The following is a 19,059-nucleotide window of genomic DNA, read 5'->3' on the forward strand; positions in this document are numbered from 1 at the left end:
CTCTTCCATGCCACTTTGCATCATTAGGTTACTTGATCTTTCATATGTCTTAGCTCCTTAATTAATTATTGCCTGGAAGGCAATAGCCACATATTATAATAAGTCTCTAGTTTACAAGTGATTTTTGTACTAAAAGTTGATTTATGAGTTATTTGGAATTTGTCATGGTTTTTTGTTCTTTAGACATGTCATTATAGCTTCAGGTTAAGCTGGGGTAATCCATGATGTGTCCAGAAAGGAGAAAAAGGAGCACAGTAGCTACTGGCCTTCTGGGATTGCTCGTAGCTTGTATAAACCTCCTACCTCGTGGAGAGCTTCCTGTATAATATGGACCATCCATATCAACATCTAGCATAGTGTTGTGAACACATCAGGTGTTTCATGCCAGTAAAGTTAACAAAACCCACTCCTTATTTTCATGCATGGTAACGGAGTACTTTTAAGTCATTCTCAAAATGCATGGCATAGTATAGTCGTTAGTAGTCATTTTGTTATTACAGTGCACAGAAGGCAACTTGGTAATCACCACAAGGATATTCTCAAAAGTAATAGTGGATTTTGTACTTACTTGAAAAATCTTGAGACTCTCAAATGTCCATGGCAGGAAGTGGTCATATTCCTCGTAAAGGAGTATATGTAGGAGTGACAGTTGTTTTTCTCTTGACAGGCAGAATTATAGGTGCTTAACAGGAATCAGAAAAATAATATGACTTATCCTTAAGGATACTCTGCAGATTCTGTTTATACTTTGAAATTATCAGAGTTACTATTAAAATATAATTTAATAAAGCCAATGTAGACATGATTCTTGAAACTTCTTTAATCCTTTCAGAATATGGCATTTCAGGCTGAACAAAAAATAAAAGCAGATATTTTACGAAGCTTGAGTACTGAACAGCTATTCCGGTTATTATCAGATTCAGATTTGAATGTGCTGATGAAGACATTGGGACTTCTTAGAAATCTCCTCTCTACTCGGCCTGTAAGTAAAATCACCCAGGTTTCCAGATTAGCTACCCCTGCATATGCACTGCGAAACAGTGCCCACCCTCTCTGCTCCCATCAACATCTGCCCACAAGTGTAATTCAAAAACTGCTCCTTCCTGGAAGAAGCAAGCAGTTGATATCTAGACCTGTCACCTTCGGAGGTGCTTCACCATATAGTCACCTGCCCCTCCACTCCTTCACTGCCTGTCCTGTCTCCCTGTCTTTCCTCCATGATAAATGTGAACCTGCTTTGATTTGTTACTTTATTCTTACCTGGTTTGCTGGCCAGGATGGGTTGTCACATCTGCCTAAATCCCTTATCTCTGGGGCGTCTGCTTCTTTCCCTTTAGAGAATCCTTCTCAGTGCCATTCCATAGACACCTCCCTGCCCACATTTACTGGATTGACCTCTGAAGATATCACTGTGGAGAACAGTGGGTATATGTCAGAGCAGGAGAGGCTGAGCCGTGCTGTGGGGTCCCTCTCATTGTTCTCTAATCTTCCCTGAGCAGCAGTGTCAGTGGCCTTCAGGTTTTGTGAGTCTTCTTTGTACCTTTTTGGCCCAAGATAGTATTAGTAAATCTGCACCATATTTTCCATATCTCTGGCTTCCCTGTCTCCCCCATCCATTTTTTGTGCTTTCCTTTTCTTTAATATCTTTGGGCTTGAGGATACCCAGTGATGACAATTCTGTATTCTATCAGGCCAGGTCTGTGCTCTCTTTATCTTCGTCATCAAAAAAAAATTTTTTTAAGGCAAAATGCAGCTTCATAATATAATAAACACTGTTCTTTGGCATCTACTTCTGTATGCTATGGTGTTCTCTTTGAAGCAATTGTGTATTGTATTGTTTAACTTTTAGAAGCCTTCTTTTCTTTCCTATGGTCTTTTTCTTTGTTCCCCAGATGATAATTGTGGATTTCCCATTGTTTTGCAGCATATAGATAAAATAATGAGTACTCATGGAAAGCAAATTATGCAAGCCGTCACCCTTATTCTGGAAGGGGAGCATAACATTGAGGTCAAAGAGCAGGTATGTGTTCCCTTTTTTTGAGGAATATCTTCTGAGTGTGAGTCCTGAGAAAGATCCTAGTTAGGAGTCTCCTGAAATAGTCAAATCTGCAAAAGACAGGGTGCTGAGATGGAAGGTGCTATAGAGACAAGAAAAGTCTGAGGAGAAAGATCCTCCCCCACCGCTTAAACTCTTCAATAATTCTTCCTCCTGGAGTGGAAGAAAACATGACCAGAGATGATAATTTCAACCTCTGTGTCAGGCACTGTATACACTGTGACAGCCACCTGTGCCTGTTCTAGAGTGAATCCTTTCTCCAGGACTGTTTCCAGCCCTCTGTATTACCATGCTCTGAACTCGAATTCCTGCAACTCCCTAATAAAATAATCTCTTATGCTGGAGACATTTTTTGTTTCTTTACTCTTACACATTCCTGTTCTTTATTCCTATCCCATACTCCTACTTTCTGTTGTGTTTTGGTAGGGCAAGGTTAGGGTAGGCATACAAATACAGAGGCTAGGCGCCAGCCCTGTGGCCAAGTGGTTAAGTTCGCGTGCTTCACTTCGGCGGCCCAGGGTTTCACCAGTTTGGATCCTGAGCGCAGACATGGCACCACTCATTGAGCCGTGCTGAGGCAGCATCCCACATAGGACAACCAGCGGGACCTATAACTAGAATATACAACTATGTACTCAGGGGCTTTGGGGAGAAGAAGAAGAAGAAGAAAAAAGATTGGCAATAGTTGTTAGCTGAGGTGCCAATCTTTAAAAAGAAAAAAATTACAGAGGCTATGCATTCATGAGGGGACAGTTTGGGAATTACTTTTCTATATTTCCTCAGGTTTATTATAGGATTTTTAACATAGTGTATATTATATTTTGTTACAAAAAGAAACGTCACCTGTGAACTTAAATTTTTGATGCAAGATCTGAGAAAATGGTAATCTTCAACTTTCTGACATAGACATTGGCTATGTGGGTGTATTCAATTTCAAAATTCATTGAGCTTTATACTTCTATGCATGGAAGAAACTTGCCTGAGGTCATCAGTGGAGAGTTAGACCCAGAGTCTCACTAGAGGGCCCATACTCCTCATCCTCTGTGCTCCTGTGTTAGAGTAATTCAGCAGGCTTCAGAACAACAGTCCAGGATGTAAGAGTGGTAGGATCTAGGAGCTGTGATTGAATTCGTGAGCAAAAAAGGTGACAGATTTGACAAAGTGGTTTTAAGATGGACTTTTTAGGTGATTTCTCTTAAAATTCATAATAAACAACTATGTTTTTTGATGAACAAAAATTTAACACAGAAAAACTGTAATCTCATAGGCATCACTGAAATTAGGTTGAATGAGATCCACTACTGGAACACAACAATGAAGACATATTGTTCGAAATAGACTTCTACCTGGAGAGCAGAGGAATGAATTTTGTCTATAAAGACAGCTCACCTAGATAGAATTCCACCAACTTGAAAAATGAAGCAAGGTAGCAAGGTGAAGCAAGATTTAGATGAGGGCAAAACAAAAGACCAACACACAATAACATGTTTTGGCAGGACACAAATGGTACTCTCATACAGATGTTGGTGATAGTCCAGAAGTAGGCAGCTATAGGGAGGCTTAAATTGGTTATTAGCTGGAAGTTCAGTTCTCAAATGCATCTGATCAATTCTTTGTTCTTTTCTTTCTTTTTTATTGATGTATGTTAACATACAATAAGCTGCATATATTTAATTGTATACAAATGTATAATGTATATTTAAAGTATACAAATTGACATATGTTTATACCATGAAACAGTCACCATGATCAAGACAGTGAACATGTCTATCACCATCCTTAGATGGGGAACAAGACAAGTATGTCCATTCTTACCACTCCTATTCAACATCGTACTGAAATTGCTACCAAGTACAATAAGGCAAGTAAAAGAAACAAAAGCATACAGATTGGAAAGGGAGAAATTAAACTATTCCCAGACAACATGGATGTCTAAGTAGAGAATGAACTCATCAAAAAAGCTAGAACTAATCAATGAGTTAACCAAGGCCACAAGACAGAAGAATCAATTGTATTTTCGTATACTAGGATGAATAAGTAGAAATTGAGATTTTAAAAGCAGTACTGTTTACAGTGGCTCAGAAAAAATGAAATACTTATGTATAAATCTCACAAAATATGTGCAGGATCTGTATGCTGAAAACTACAAAACGTTGATAATGAAAGAAGTCCAAGACCTAAATAAATGGGGAGATATGCCATATTAAAATGTCATTATGTTTTATCCTCTGCATATGTTGTTGGGTTCAATTTACTGAAATTTTCACACATTTACTGGAATGTTTCACATCTGTATTCATGAGAGAGATTGGTGTATAGTTTTCTTGTGATGTCTTTGTCTGGTTTTGATATTGGGGTATTGCTTGCCTCAGGGAATGAGGTAGACATGTTCCCTCTTCTTCGATTTTCTGCAAGAATTTGTGAAGAATTGGTATTCTTTCTTTCTTAAATTTTGGCAGAATGTACCAGTGAAGCCATCTGGACCTAGTGTTTCTTTTGTGGAGAGGTATTTAGCTACAAATTCAATTTCTCTTATAGAAATAGGACTCTTCAAGTTATTTCTTCTTGAGTGAGGCTTGGTATTATGTGTCTTTCAAGAAATTTGTCCATTTCATCTGTATTTTCATATTTATAAACGTAACATGGTTCATAGTATTCTCTTTTAAAAATCTGTAGTATTTTTGGAGTGTCCTCTCTTTTGTTCTTTATATTGGTAGTTCCTTTTTTCCTAATCAGCCTGGCTAGAGGTTTATCAATTTTATTGATTTTCTCAAAGAAGCAGCTTTTGGTTTCATTGATTCTGCACCGGCCCCCCCCCCCCCCCCCCCCCGCCATTATTTTTCTATTCTCTATTTCAGGGGTCGGCAAACTGTTTCCACAAAGGGCAAGATAGGTATTTTAAGTTTTGTGGGCTAAACGGTCTCTGTAGCAACTACTCAGCTGTGCTGTTCAGCCTGGAAACAGCTATAGACAATATGTAAGCAAAGAGACATGGCTGTCTTCCAGTAAGACTTCATTTACCAAAACAGGCAGTGGGTTGGATTTGGCCCACCGGCCATAATTTACCAGTCCCTACTCTATCTCATTGATTTCCAGTTGTTCACATGACCCTGTGTGTGTGGGTGGGTGGGTGTGTGTGTGTAGCTTTTTATTTCTGCTCCCTAGCTCATATATTAGACTGGCCTGGCCCAAAAACTAATTGATCTCTTGAAGATTTGGCTTCTTGTCTCCATAGGAATGTTTACGTAGGGGTTGTATGGGCTTCCAAGCAGAACTGTAGCTCATTCTGCCATGCTGTACAAGCCGGAGGATGCGTGGGTGTATTCTGACACTCCAAGAAAGGGAATCACTTTCCTATCTTGCTGACCTAGTCTATTCTGAGGAATATTTCCTGAAACCCCCCCTTTTATTCTGTGTTAGTGGGTGAAAGAAGGGTGGTTCTTCCCTAGATAAAGGTGTTTGTCATTTCCTCCTCTTCCCAGGAATGCTTTGGTCATAAAGCCTTTTAAATTCTTATCCATAGTGAGAGTCCAAACCTGTTTATCCCCCTTGCTGTCCCCTCAGTCCTGAGAAATTCAAGGGTGTAATACCTGCCAAGACTTCTGAATGGCTCACCACATACCAGATCATTTGAAATATGACATCTTCCCCAGGTCATCTCTCTTCCCTTCCTGGGCCATGTGGAGGTCTCCTCATCATGATTTAAGTGCTATGGAATAAATAGTCTCCCAGGGCCTGCTCAGGACTTGGATTATCAATTGCATTTTCCATGTCTCCTGTATCCCAGAGGCAGCTGTTTTTGGTTCAAACCTCAGGACTCATTCCCTAATAATCTAGTTACCACAGTGTGTTAATCTAGGAGAAATAAGACCACATACCCTTTAAGATATCTGAGGGTTTGGACAAAGTGAGAAAACAATCTCCTCAATTAGCTATAACCTGCAAGCTTAATTAACTTAAGTCTAGCAAAGGGAAAGATTAAAGATGGAGGAAATTATCTGAATTTAGACCCCATTCCCATCTCTCATCACTTTCTTTGAATGATGCACCAGGACTCAGTGTCACTTCCTCCAGGAAGCCTTCCCTGACCCTTGCAGTATGGAACAAGCTTGCTTACTTTGTGCTTTCTCAGTTCTGTTTTTACCTCAGTCACACCACAGTGAACTGTGACTGTGTGACAGCAGTGTCAGGGAGCGTGTCTTACTCCTGTGTCCCCCTGATGCCCTGCAGAGTGCACACACATTATAGGTGCTTAGGAAGTGTTTGTTGAATTGTTCAGTCTGGCTCTGGCTCAGTGTCCCTACAGTAGTCCTTCCACCGTTCCCTTAATTCTTGCCTTCTGCTGGTCTGGCTGTGAGAATATAACAGCTGAAAGAACAGTCTCTTCCTTCCATACCAGTGTGGTGATTGTCTGCAAGATGCCCTGTCCTGCCAGCTGGCACAGGCTCCTCCAGTCCCCACGTTAGGCCAAGCTGAACTAGGCTCCTTCACACATTTTGCTCCCTTTGTGTTCCTCTAACAGGGTTCAGAAAAGTGAAGAGGTCCTAACTGCACATGGCTAGTGTAGCTGGTGGATAGGGTCCAGGCCTTCACCCAGAAGGTTATGTGCTTGGAAGCAAGTAGCATTTGAAGAGGAAGGGAAGGAAGTTGCATCACCTATGAAGTTTCCCCCTGTTTAAAGAAACCTTGTGAGTTAGTAACAAGAGCTTCTCTTAGAAACGGAGTTTTCAAGAAAATGATAAATTACGCTTTCCCTTTGATTTATGTGATAGCATGAACTCTAAGACATGGCTGCCTTTGCCCATATGGCGTGTGCCCAGAAAGAAACCACTGATATGTTTGGGTTCTTTTTTGCCTAAGGTAGGCTTTCCTTAGGTGTGGGTATTTTTGTTGGCAGTGAGGCCAGGAGGTGAAAAATCAAGACATTCATCGTGGAAGCTGTGAGAATCCATGCACTTCAGGTGGAAATTGCCCAATTTCTTAAGCGAGCTTGAGTATGGGGACTTCAGAGCTTTCCTGATTGCTGGCCTTTGTTCTTTTCCAGACACTGTGCATCCTAGCCAACATAGCAGATGGGACAACGGCAAAAGAACTTATTATGACCAATGATGACATCTTGCAGAAAATCAAGTACTACATGGTAGGCCTTTGTCCCCTTTCCCGGCTCTCCGCTAGCCGAACATTAGAAGTCAGGGACTGTGGCATTGTTAGTTCAAAACAAATTGTGCAGAGATTAAAAAAAGAAGAGACTACTCTGTAACAGATTCAAGGAACTCTCTTCCATTCTGAAGAGAAAGAAGCAACACAAGGCCTTGAGCCTTGTGCCATTTGGCAGTGTTCCCACCTGCCCCCTGGCTCAGCACCCTCATCATCTCCTGATTGCCTTCCTCTTATTCAGGGAAGACTTAGGCTCTTGGCTTTCTCTCAGCGCCCTCCAGCCTGTCTTCTCTCTCAAGTCTTCAATCCCATGTGGATAAACCCTCGAGTTCTCTGGCACCTGTTCTTTGACCTGTTTGCTTTCAAACACCATCTGCCACCTACTTCCAAAAACCTCAGCCACCAACTGCCATAATACCCTGGATCTTATCACCCAAACTGCCCATTGCCAAAATCTGGATATCAAACATCCCTCCTCTTTTCAGTTGGCCAGTGTCTTCTAGAAAAACCCTAACCATGGATGAACCTGTCTTCTCTTTGCCTACATGTCAGAGTGAACAACTGTAGAGAAAGGCACAGAACCAGGCTGAGTGGTTTCATGTTAAATTCACATTTATAGAACTCAGGTGGGCCCTCAACACTGCCTGGTCCCCTCCTGTGCTTCTCCAGTGAGCTGCTGCCCCCCTTCTCTACAAGTGTCGGTTCTTACCTTCTCCTTCTTTAGACCTCACCTCTTCTCTCCGTTTTCACACTTCGTGGTGACCTCCCTTTTTGTTTTATTAAGAGAATAGAAGCCAAAATGCTTCAATGGCTCCCTGTTACACCTTGAATAAAATCCATACTCCCCTCCCCCTTACGATGGTCTGTGAAGTCCTGCATGACCTGATTCATCTATGTTCCCCACTCATTCCCTCTTCCCTTCATTCACTACACTGAGCTCTCTCTCAGTTCCTTGAAAAGGACATGCATGTTCTTTCCTGCCTCAGGATCTCCACACAAGCTGACCCCTCTGCCTAGAGCGCTTTCTCCCCACTTCTTCATGGTGTGCCTTCTCACCTTTCAGATCTCAGTTCAACTGACACTTCCTCGTGGGCTTTTATCTGTGTGTGTTATTCTTTGTTACTGCATTGTCTTCCTATTAGAACACTTAGCTCAATTATAGTTTGCTTGTGTGCCTACTGAGTGTAAGTTCCGTGATGACAAGGACTGTATCAGTTTTGTATCCATCCAGTATAATATATCCAATTATATATCTATCACCTTTTACAGTGCCAACCCTTAATATGTGCTCAGTAAATATTTGTTGAATGAAAACCTTGCTGCTTCAACCAGGCACCCCCTTATCTATCCAATACCAGATCCATATAGTATCTCTAATCTTTTACAAGTATCTCTTGATGTCTCATGCCCATCAAGGTATACCTATTTCTCTGCTGCTGTTCAAAGCCAGACTTCTTAGAAGCATCTTCTGCATGTGCTGTCTCCTTCCTCAGCTCTAAATTCACTTTTTAATCCACTCCATCTGGCCTCCACCCCCCGTTGCTCTACTGAAACTCTTCTGGTTAAGGCCACCAATGAGCTCCGTGATGCCAAATCCAAAGCATAGTCTTCTCTCCTCATCTTACCTCACTTACAGCAGACTTCAACACAGCTGACCGTTTCCTCCTCTTGGAAACATTCTTTTCTCTTGGTTTCCATGACACCATAGTTCCCTGCTTAGCTCAGGACTCTCTTGTGTTCTCTCTTACGTGCTCTCCAGAGATCGGTGCTTCGCAAGCTTTGTTGCACAATGGAATCTCCTAGGGAGCTTTCAAAGACTGTTACCGTGTCCTCTTCCTCCCAAGATTCTGATTTAATAGGTCTGGGAGGTAGCCTGGGCATCAGGATTATTTTAAGTTTCCTGGGTGGTTCTTATGTACAGCCACAGTTGAGAACCACTGGTTTAGGGAGTCTTGTCCATTCCTGTGGCTTTTACTATCCTCTCTGTGCTGGTAACTTCTAAATGTGTACCTCCAACCTAGACCTCTCTTCTGAACTCTGGACTCGTGTATCCTCCTGCCTACTCACCATCTCCATGTAGCCATCTGAAACCTCTTGAAGTTGATCTTTAAAAATGAGTTCTTAAATAACTCTCCTAAACCTAAATTTCTGCTCTCCTGGGCTTTCCTGTCTCAGTATAGTTCCTCTGTCGTCTACCCAGTTACTCAAACCTGCGAGTCAGTCCTGATTTCTCCAGCTCTCTCACCTCACTAATCCAATTTAGCAGCAAGTCCTGTTAGCCCTGCCTCCAAAGCTGATGTGAATTCTGTTTGCTTCTTTGTGTCACCACTGCCCTCACCCTAGTCCAGGCCACAGCATTTCCTTCCTGATTGACCATAACAGCCTGCTAGACACCCCTGCACTGTCAGCTAGGGTGATCTTCTAAAAGTGTAAATCTGGTCATGTCCCTCCACTGCTTAAATCCTTCAGGGGCTTCCTACCAACTCAGAATGAAATCCAGAGTCCTTATTTGGCCTACAAGGGCCCACAGTGCCTACTGAGCCATGCCTGCTTCTCTGAACTAATGTTACTCCACTTTTCCTTCTCAGTAAGCACAGGCCATACAGCTCCTTCTTACCTCAGATCTTTCCAGAAACTTTTCCTCTCTCCCAGGACCCCTAACCCCTAGCTTTGCACAACTGGCAACTTCCTATTCTTTAAGTCTCTGCTTAAATGTTGCCTCTTTCAAAGAGATCTTTTCTGTACATTCCACCTAAATTAGGTTTCCTCCCTCCAGTTTTCTCTATCCCAGAAATTTGTTTCCTCAAAAAATATTTATTGAGTGAATAATAAGTGGACTTATACATAGTTGTACTGTATACAAGTTCATTTATTCAGTAAGTACTCATTGATGGCCTGAGGCTAGGAGCAAATAAGTTTTGTATTGTTTTGTCTTAATAGAATCCAAACTGGACATCTCCTAACAGGTCTTGGCAGGTAGAAGGAAAAAAGAATCACCAACCATAGAATTCTGTTGGAGGAAGCCACATCCATTTCCTTGTCTCTACTTAGTTAGGACATAGTCTTACATGCCAAGATAAGTCTTTCCTAGCCTTTAAGAAACTGTCGAGCGTATCATACCACTGGTATTTCCTCAGATTTACATAAATTATTTAAATATTCTGGGGACTTTTTTTTTTTTTGACCAATAGGAAAACCATCTGTAAAGATTGTTTTACCACTGGGTCTTCTTTTGTTTAAGAGAAGACACCCTATATGGATAAATGATCCAAGTTAAACAAAAAAATAAATAAGAATTGTGTTTCAGAAGAATAGGAGGCTCCTTAACAGTAGTAGAGATATTCAAGATGAATCAAGTAGAGACTCAGTCAAGTTTTGGGGGATGTTCTTATAAAAATAAGAGTAATTTGAACCAGATAATCAATAGCGGAAGAGATAAATACCAAATGCACATCCATCCAACTTATTGGCTACTAGTGACCTGAAAGTTTCCTAACAGAGACAAAGCACAGCCTAAGTCAAAGGCATAGAATTGTCTTATACCAGTATTTCTGTGTGCATGGGTTGAATGATAAATTGCAAACTACACCTACGGCCCAAGAAGTGTTTTGTTTGGCCAGCCCCAGAGGGTTTCTAAAGTTGGAATGTAAATGTCTTTTGGCAAAGCTTCAGCCCCTAGTTTTCCAGACTCCCCACCATTCCCTGTTGTCTTTAGCCCAACCCATTCACCCATTAGTATTAACTTTGTGGCCCTTCAAGACACTTGAGTTTGAGGCCCCTGCTTCAAACTTTTAGGCTATTGGGATTTCTTATGGTATGTCACAAAAAATAATCTCAAATGAGATTACCTCCATTTTTTTTCCTTTTCTGCAACAATAGGGTCATTCGCATGTCAAACTGCAGCTTGCCGCTATGTTTTGTATATCAAACCTCGTATGGAATGAAGAGGAAGGTAAGAGATTGGTGAGATTTGTTCTGAAGAAAATTATGGGAAGAAAGTCTTGCACAGAGAAGACAGCAGGTACCCGAGATCCTGGGTAGAGGCACTGCTCATTGGGCCCCAAGCACCCAATAGAGTTGCCTTGATATGAGAATCAGTGGGTCCAGCCTGAGTCGGCTGGACAGTTAACACTGAGCCCCCACCTTGAAGTCAACACTTACCAGATTACTAGGGATGTGGGTGGAGGAGACCCTAGAGAAGTAAGTGACAGTCCCTGCCCTTGAGAGAGCTGAGGAGGAGGCTGGTAAGATGCACTTGAAGGAGATGAGAGGTGAGAGCAGGTGGAAGGACAGGCCTGTCATTGTGTGCAGAGGAAGTACATATAAGGACTGGAGGCATACAAGCTTAATGGATAAGAGGATGCACTGGTGAAAAGTGAGAAATACACTTACTGGGGAAGTGGCCAGTCTGGCAGGAGGCCTCTGTAGATCAAAGATTCTCTACCTTGGCTGCATATTAGAATCTCCCTGGGAATTTTGCACGAAGGCAATTAAATAAGAATCTCTGGGGGTGGGCTCCAGGCTTAAGTATGTTTTAAAACTCCCCAGGTGATTCCAATGTATAGCCAAGGTAGCAAACAGGTGCAGGGGAGCAGTGGGTCTCAGTGCTGGGTCGGCTGCATAGAAATCCCTTGTGGAACTTTTTAAAATGCAGACTTCTGGTCTTCACCCCTGGAGATGCTGGGTCACTGGGTCTAGACGAGGTCACTGCATGAGTGAGTCACTGTAGCTCATCAGTGGGGAGGAAAGACTCCAAGAGGATTACTCTACTCAGCAGCTGTGTTCAGAGCAACGTGGAGGGAGGAGAAACTGGACTCAGCACACAGGCCTAGAGACCAAGTACTTTCCGGAAGCCAGGAAAACACAGTCACCCTCATGGAGGTCCTAGTCTAGTTGGAAGATAGAACAGAGTGGCGTGAAGTTGGAACTGCCACATGCTAACCAAGAGGCAGCAGGTAGTGCTGGAAGGTCAGGGGAGGGTGGAAGAGAATAGAAGGGGGGAAACAAGACCTGTTTGGAGGAGGAAGAGCCCGCTTGGTATGTCCAGAAAGAAGTGATGAAGCTGAGGCCCAGTGGCAGAGTGCCTTGTGCCAGGCTGAAGAATCTGACCTTGACCCTATAGTCCGTGGAGAAATTATTCCAGGAGCAGAACCCAGGATGGACTACAGGAAGGAGAATCAAGAGGCAGAGAGACCTGTTAAAATGCTGCTGGAGAATCCCAGCATGAGGGCGATCCACCTACACTGGGGGAGAGTGGAGGACGGCGGGGGTGGATGGGGTGGGGAGCGAAGGGCACTGGTAGAGCTCTAGATAGTTGATTGTAATCAAGGAGAGCAACTGCCTGGGTCGTGTTCCCAGTAACTGTTAGCTTTCACCTCTTAGGCTCACAAGAACGCCAGGATAAATTACGAGACATGGGCATCGTAGACATTCTACACAAACTGAGTCAGTCACCAGACTCAAACCTTTGTGACAAGTGAGTATCAAAGTAAAAGGGCCTTGCTTTGGGGTACATTGGATCTTTTTATGAAAGAGTTCAAATTGCTTCATAATTCACATGACCAAACTTAAAATTTTTTTAGATTCTTGAATTCCTTTTTAATTTTCTGTGAGCCAACTATGTGACATTTGAGTAAGAGATAAACTAATAATTAGCAAATTATTAAAGAGTCTCATCTTACTCTGAGTGAACATGAGCCTGGGCCATCTTGGTCGGGGTATCTGGCAGGATCCAGAGGCCACTCCCTTATATTGCCTTGATCATTAGAATAGAAATGCACGTTGCCTTTTAGAAAGCAGAAAGGATGGCCAATAATAGCATTCCTTAGAGCCAGCCCTGATGGCCTAGCAGTTAAAGTTCAGCACGCTCTGCTTTGGCAGCCCGGGTTTGATTCTTGGTCGCAGAACCACACCACTTGTCTGTCAGTTGCCATGCTGTGGCAGCAGCTCACATAGAAGAACCAGAAGAACTTACAACTATACACAATTATGTACTGGGGCTTTGGTGGGGGAAAGGAAGGGAAAAAGGAGGAAGATTGGCAACAGATGTCAGCTTAGGGCAAACCCCTGCAAACAAAAACAAAAACATTCATAAAGTTAAAATTTCACTGAGTGCCTGCCTTTTGCCAGCCTGGCCTGGCTGCTGGGGCTGTAGCAGTGACCACTAAGGAGTCCCTGTCCTCAAGGAGCTCACCATTTACTGGGAGAGGCAAGAGTCATCATCAGAGAGCCCTCTAACCTCAGAATAGCCAAAAATGCTTTCCCTCGGTGTGAACGCTCCCATATAACAGCCTTCACTTTCCAGCTCACTTCCCTGCCTAACAGTAACAGCAGCAGGGAACGCCACCTCTTTCATCCTCCGGACTCTTGAGCGGGGCTCAGAAGCACTTCCTGCTTTGACTCTGCCTTTCTCAGCCCTCATGTTCCCCCACACCCCCACTGCCACCCTAAACCCCAGCCACACCTCCCCTCTTACAGTATCACACCTTTGTGCCTTTACACATTCTGTTCTGATTTGCCATCCCAAGCCTCTCTCCTCTCAATCCCCATTCATTCAGTGGATATATATTTTTTAATACTAACCTCTATCAGGCACTGTTTTAGGCATTGGAGCTATCTTGGTGAATAAAATTGATGAAGTTCTTGCCCTTGTGGAAGTTAAATTCTAGTACAGAAGACAGACAGTAAGCAAATGAAAGTGTAATACGAGAGCAGGTAACAAGAGGTACTATGAAGAAAAAGAAAGCCAGGTGAGGGAGTGGAGAGTAAGCGAGTTTCTTGTCTTCCAGGTTAGTCAGTAAAGGCCTCTTTGAGGACGTGACATTGATCAAAGACCTGGATGCAGGGAGAGAGTCTGCGGGCAGATGTTCAGAGGAAGCGTATTCTAGGCAGGGAGGACAGTGACTTCAAGGCCCTGAGGCAGAAATGAGCTTGGCACGTTCACAAGACAGCAGGAAGACCAGTGGGGCTGGAGGGAAGTAAATGGGGGTGAGCAATAAGAAGTGGAATCAGCGAGGTGATGGGGGAGCAAGTGAAAAGCCTTGCAGGCCATAGTAAGGACTCTGGATTTTATTCAGAGGTTAGTAGGAAGTCGTGGGAGAGTTTTGAGCAGAAGGCCATCTGATTTGAATTTTGAAAGATTACCCTGGTGGCTTGTAGGGAATCGTCCGCAGGAGGGCAAGGATGGAAGCAGGGAGGCCAGTTAAAGGCATTGCAGGCGTGGAGGAAAGAGACGGCAGGTGGTAGTGGCACAGGTATGGAGGAGAAGTCAGATTCAGGATTTAATCTAAAGGTAGACCCAACAGGATTTGCTCAGGATTCGATGTAGGATGTTAAAGAGAGAAAGGAAAACTGCCTAGAGTTGTAGCCAGAGTGACTGGATAGAGGCTTGCCATTTACCAAGATGGTGAGGAGTACAAGAGAAGGTGGTTGATAGGGAGAGTCAGAGTCCTTGTGTGGGTGTGCCAGCTTTCAGATGCCTATTAGATAGCCACGGGACTTGGGAGATGAGGGCTTAGGATGTAAATGTGGATGGTATATAAAGCCCTGGAGCTGAATGAAGTCACCCAGGGAGAATAAGAGAGAAGAGAGGAGGGCTAAGGACCAAGCTCTGAGGCCCTCCAGCATTTAAGGGAAAATGAGAAAGACCCAGCAAAGGAGCAGAAGGAACAATCAACGAGGCAGGCTGAGACCCAGGCACTTAAGGTGTCCTGAAAGCAAGAGAAGAAAATGCCTGGACAATGGCCATTCATCCTTCAAAACTCAGAGCAGGTTGTCACCTCCTCCAAAAAGTCTTGCCTGATCCATTCTCCACCCTACTCCACAGGCTTAGCCTGGGACCCCTCTGCTCCCATAGCACCCGCAGAGCATACCATCCTGGGTCATGATGGCAGGTGGCTTGTCTGCCCCTCTGAAGGGAAGAGGCACTTGGTAACTGTCCTCGAGTGAGTAGCTGTGCCAGACTGGAACACACAGAGCAGGGCCCGTGCCTCCATGAAGCTTGCCATGCAGTGCGTTAAAGAAGACAAATCCCCCGGTAACTGCAGCCTGCCAAGACGATGGCTAACAGGGACTTTGTGCTTTCAGGGCAAAGATGGCACTGCAGCAGTACCTGGCGTGATGGGAGCGCCCTGGCACCTGCGAGCATCCCCTGTCCTTGTTACAGGAAGTACAGGAACTAGCCTCATTGGATTCCTTCTATTTGCACAAGTCACCTTGGACTGCAGGGAGCTGTTTTGCAAAAGCAATTTGGTAGGCTTAGATCTCAAATTCATCTTGAGAACGTTTTTTTGAGGTAGTAATTTCCTCAGAGGACTGTTGTGTTTTGTTTGGTTTTTCCTGAGCTACCTGGACTCTTTATTAGAACAATCAATCATTTTCCTTTGGACCTACAATTTTTTGCCTATGCTGCAGCCACTTTGTGAGTGAGAATGAATGTGTCTGTGCACACACAAGTGTGTGTGTATGTGTGTGCGCGCATGTGGGTCAGAATGAATGGATGTGTGTGTGTGAGGGATACCTCAAATTTTTCTTTTCTTATTTTGTGTGAAAATCTCTTTTCTACAGATTTTCCAGGGTTTAAGCATTGCTTGCTGTATAAAAAACCTTACTGAATTATATACAGTTTGAATGAAATGTTATTTTAAAAACAAAACAATTGTTAAGTGTTCCATAAAAGTTATGTTGAATTTTGGTCAGATGAATATTTGTAAGTAAAAAATATATGCATTTCTGAACCTCAACTTACATAGATTTTCTTTATAAAAAAACAAAAACAAAAAAAGAAAAAGAAAAGGTTGGCTATAGTTGGCCTGAATAACAGGCATGATATATGGTGCTGTGCAAAATAGTAAGCTAGCGTCTTACTGCCGTCAAGGTCAGCGAGTGCAGGGCCTCTTCTCAGCCTAACTCAGTCAGCTCTCAGGCTTCCAGGTCCGATGGACAGGGTGGAGTGGAGGGAGGCAGCAGACTCACCACACGTTTTTTTGAAACATCAGAGGGAAATAGGACTACTGAAGTGAAAGCCCAGCCGTGACTCCAGTGGGCTACCCTTGGCAGGAACGGAGCACCAAGAGCCTGCCGGCTGCCCTAAATCCTGTCACTGGTGTAGCAATATCTGGCAGGATTTAGAACCAGTCACGGAACCTTATGCTGAAACTAAAGTAGGTCACCGCTTCCTGGAAACAAAGTCGATCACCTTGTGCTTCCTGAAACAGCATTTATCACTGTGAAACTAAAGAACGTCCTACAGGCCCATCTGTAGAAACAAGCAAAGAACAGGATAGTTTAGAAAGCTTGTTTTTGCTTTGGCTATACACAGCAAATTCCATGCTAGTCACTCAGGACTGCTGCTCAGTGTGCTTTTGTAAAGTGAAATCGAGATTTTAGTGAGAGATACAGCAAAGATCTTTTCCTGCATGAAGCCCAAAGCGCCGAAGTTTGAGAGAAGGCAAGGGCCTCTCCCCAGGAGGACCGAAGGTGGCTTCTCACAGCGACTGCCGCTTGGCCCTTACAGCCCTCAGCTTGGCGCCCGCTCCAACTTCTGGGTCAGCTTCAAGGTGAACTCAACAGAGGCTGCTCTTGACTGTTTGAAGGTAGAACCAGCCTTCCTTTTCCTTTTGCTAAAAGGTCAAAGGGACTGTGGCCAGGAAGTGAGGTCTGCGGCCCAGAGGCTTGCCGTGAGTGCGTGCCACCAACAGGGTCCCACGCCCACCAGCCACTCCTGATGGGAGTGCTTTCGTTGCAGCCGCCCCGTCACCAACCTGCACCTTCGTTGGAAGATTTACATATGTTTGATTGCAAATGAATGTTTTAAAATGTATTTAATGCAATTTTTCCTGTTTTCAACATGACCACCCAAGATTCAAACACAGAGATTTCCAAGTTGTTATTTTTTCAGAACATCACTGACTTAAAGTCTGTCACGTCAGGGACTTGGGTTTCGTGCAGCTCTCAGAGTGCCCGTGTGAGGAAGCCAGTTTAAGGGAAATCTAGTTTACTGGGGAAGCCTCATCCAGGCCACTCATTGACATTTCTAGTCCTGAGAAAATATCCATGGTCGGCATTTGTATCCTAAAACACTATAGAGTTGGTATGTAAAAGTACCAGGTAAATATAAAGAAACCAGTAATGAATTGCTGAGACAATCTTGAACCCAGGTAGCATCAGAAAGCTGAAGGCCCAATGAAATCACACTTTCACACTTAAACTCTGTGGGTAAATCTTGCCTCTGGCTATAAACAGTTGGTCGAAGAAAAAGTGCTTTACTATAATTAACCTTTCTGATTTGAATGAAGGAAAATGTATTTATTAAAACAAAGCTGTTTGCTGCTTTACGCAGGTGCAGTGTTCAGTCAGCAAGGAAGTGGGGGGAAGGGGGCGTGGTCTTGCGTCTCCACCCAAGCTCTTAACCAAGCTTCTCGCTCTCTCTAATACTGCATTCTGTTTCTCCTTTTTGTGCCCTGATTGTAACCCAAAATTTATAAACTAGAAAAGAATGTCCAATTTAATAAGTTGCATTTTTTTCCTTAAGCACTTTATGCGGAACAATACATGTTCTTCTGGTAGTGTTTGGATAATATGATTTTAACACATGCTAATAAAAGCCAAGAAAAATCACGGCAACTTCTAAAAAGGAGTCTGTTTTCCAAATGTCTAGAACATTAGGAAACATTAGGAGGTAATGTGTACTGGCTTTTGGAACCTATGGTTCTTGGTGAATGAGAAACCAGGAAGCGACTTTGCATTTCAGCTGGGGGCCGGGGCCCTAAGATTACTCCGGCTTCCAGGGGCATCTGCAGCCGTCTGAAGACCCCTTTCTTCCTGGCCTCCTGAAGACTAGAAGACCCTTTACAAGTGGCTACTCCCAGCCACCAGGACCTCCCAAAGTTGTGTCCACCCCCTCCATCCAGTCTGCCCCCAGAAGAGGTGCGGCATCCATAAAGGGAAGAGGCAAGGATGCCAAACGGCCAGCTGCACAGCACACGCGGCTGCTCTCTCTCCGCAGGGGTGCACGGGCACTCTTCACCTGCTCACTGTGTGCTGCCTTCCTTTCCCCATCCCGAAAATATAGAAAGAGAGAAAGCCAAGGACACCTGCCCCAGAGTGTTGGGGGAGGGTAGGGAGGTGCTTGACAGGGGAGGGAACTCCCCTGCCACAGGGGAAACTGGGAAATGAGGCCCGAGAAAGGAGAGGAAAGGAGGACTGACCCCAGATCCTGATGGAGAGCCAGCAGAGAGAGGTCCCAACACCAAGTCCTGCCCCTTCGCACTGACTTTCCCTCGCTGCTGGGCGGAGAGGCACGTGTCAGTTCCCAGCACAAGGGGAGTTTTGGTCTATGACCTGGCTTCTGAGAAAGCTGAGGGAAGCCCCCTCAAGGGCCACGTCATGACCTACTGAGCCGCCTCCCCACCCTCCAGCTCTGCAGCGCCTGGCTCCTGGCCTTGGCTCTGCCAGGCAGTCAGCCCTCTCGCTGAGTGGAGGGCCAGAGCCAGTCCTTAGGAGGGAGCCACCCTCCTTGACTTCATGGGGCTGGCCTGCTCTCCACCCTTTCAGGCCCTGACACCCAGGAGCTGAGAGGCTTTAACACCCAAAATGGCACCCATCCTGCAGTCCTGGGTTTGCTCCTGTCAGAGGAAGCCAGGCCCAGGTTCTCCGCCGAGGAGTTCCATCCTCAGAGCGTGGGCTGACATTTTGGCCACTCTTAGGAGCCTTCTTTCCACCACCACCCTCCCCCGCCCACCTCCATTCCTTCTGCCGTGAACCTTCTGGACTCTGAGACAAGATATGCCCAAGCAAGTAATGGAAGAAGGGGGTGTGTCACCACCCCTGCCACTCTAGCCCCATCA

At 44.3% G+C, this 19,059-nt stretch overlaps 1 protein-coding gene across 10 annotated transcripts in view; it reads left to right on the forward strand.

Annotated features, from left to right (window-relative positions):
• The window catches only part of ARMC8 (armadillo repeat containing 8), a 92,804-nt gene extending 76,850 nt beyond the window's left edge, over positions 1-15,954 (forward strand). For 6 of the 10 annotated variants that reach the window (XM_003363168.5, XM_003363167.5, XM_070238194.1 and 3 more), the window contains 6 exons: positions 833-982; positions 1,925-2,020; positions 7,101-7,196; positions 11,093-11,165; positions 12,596-12,689; positions 15,299-15,954. In XM_003363168.5, coding sequence (XP_003363216.2) covers positions 833-982; positions 1,925-2,020; positions 7,101-7,196; positions 11,093-11,165; positions 12,596-12,689; positions 15,299-15,332 — 543 coding nt within the window. In that variant the 3' untranslated portion in view covers positions 15,333-15,954. The remainder of the gene's footprint in view (positions 1-832; positions 983-1,924; positions 2,021-7,100; positions 7,197-11,092; positions 11,166-12,595; positions 12,690-15,298) is intronic. The other 4 variants (XM_070238196.1, XM_070238195.1, XM_005600950.4 and 1 more) reach the window with 1 other exon arrangement.
• Positions 15,955-19,059: the final 3,105 nt, after the last annotated feature.

This window comes from Equus caballus, chromosome 16 (assembly GCF_041296265.1).
Source record: "Equus caballus isolate H_3958 breed thoroughbred chromosome 16, TB-T2T, whole genome shotgun sequence".
NCBI lineage: Eukaryota > Metazoa > Chordata > Mammalia > Perissodactyla > Equidae > Equus > Equus caballus.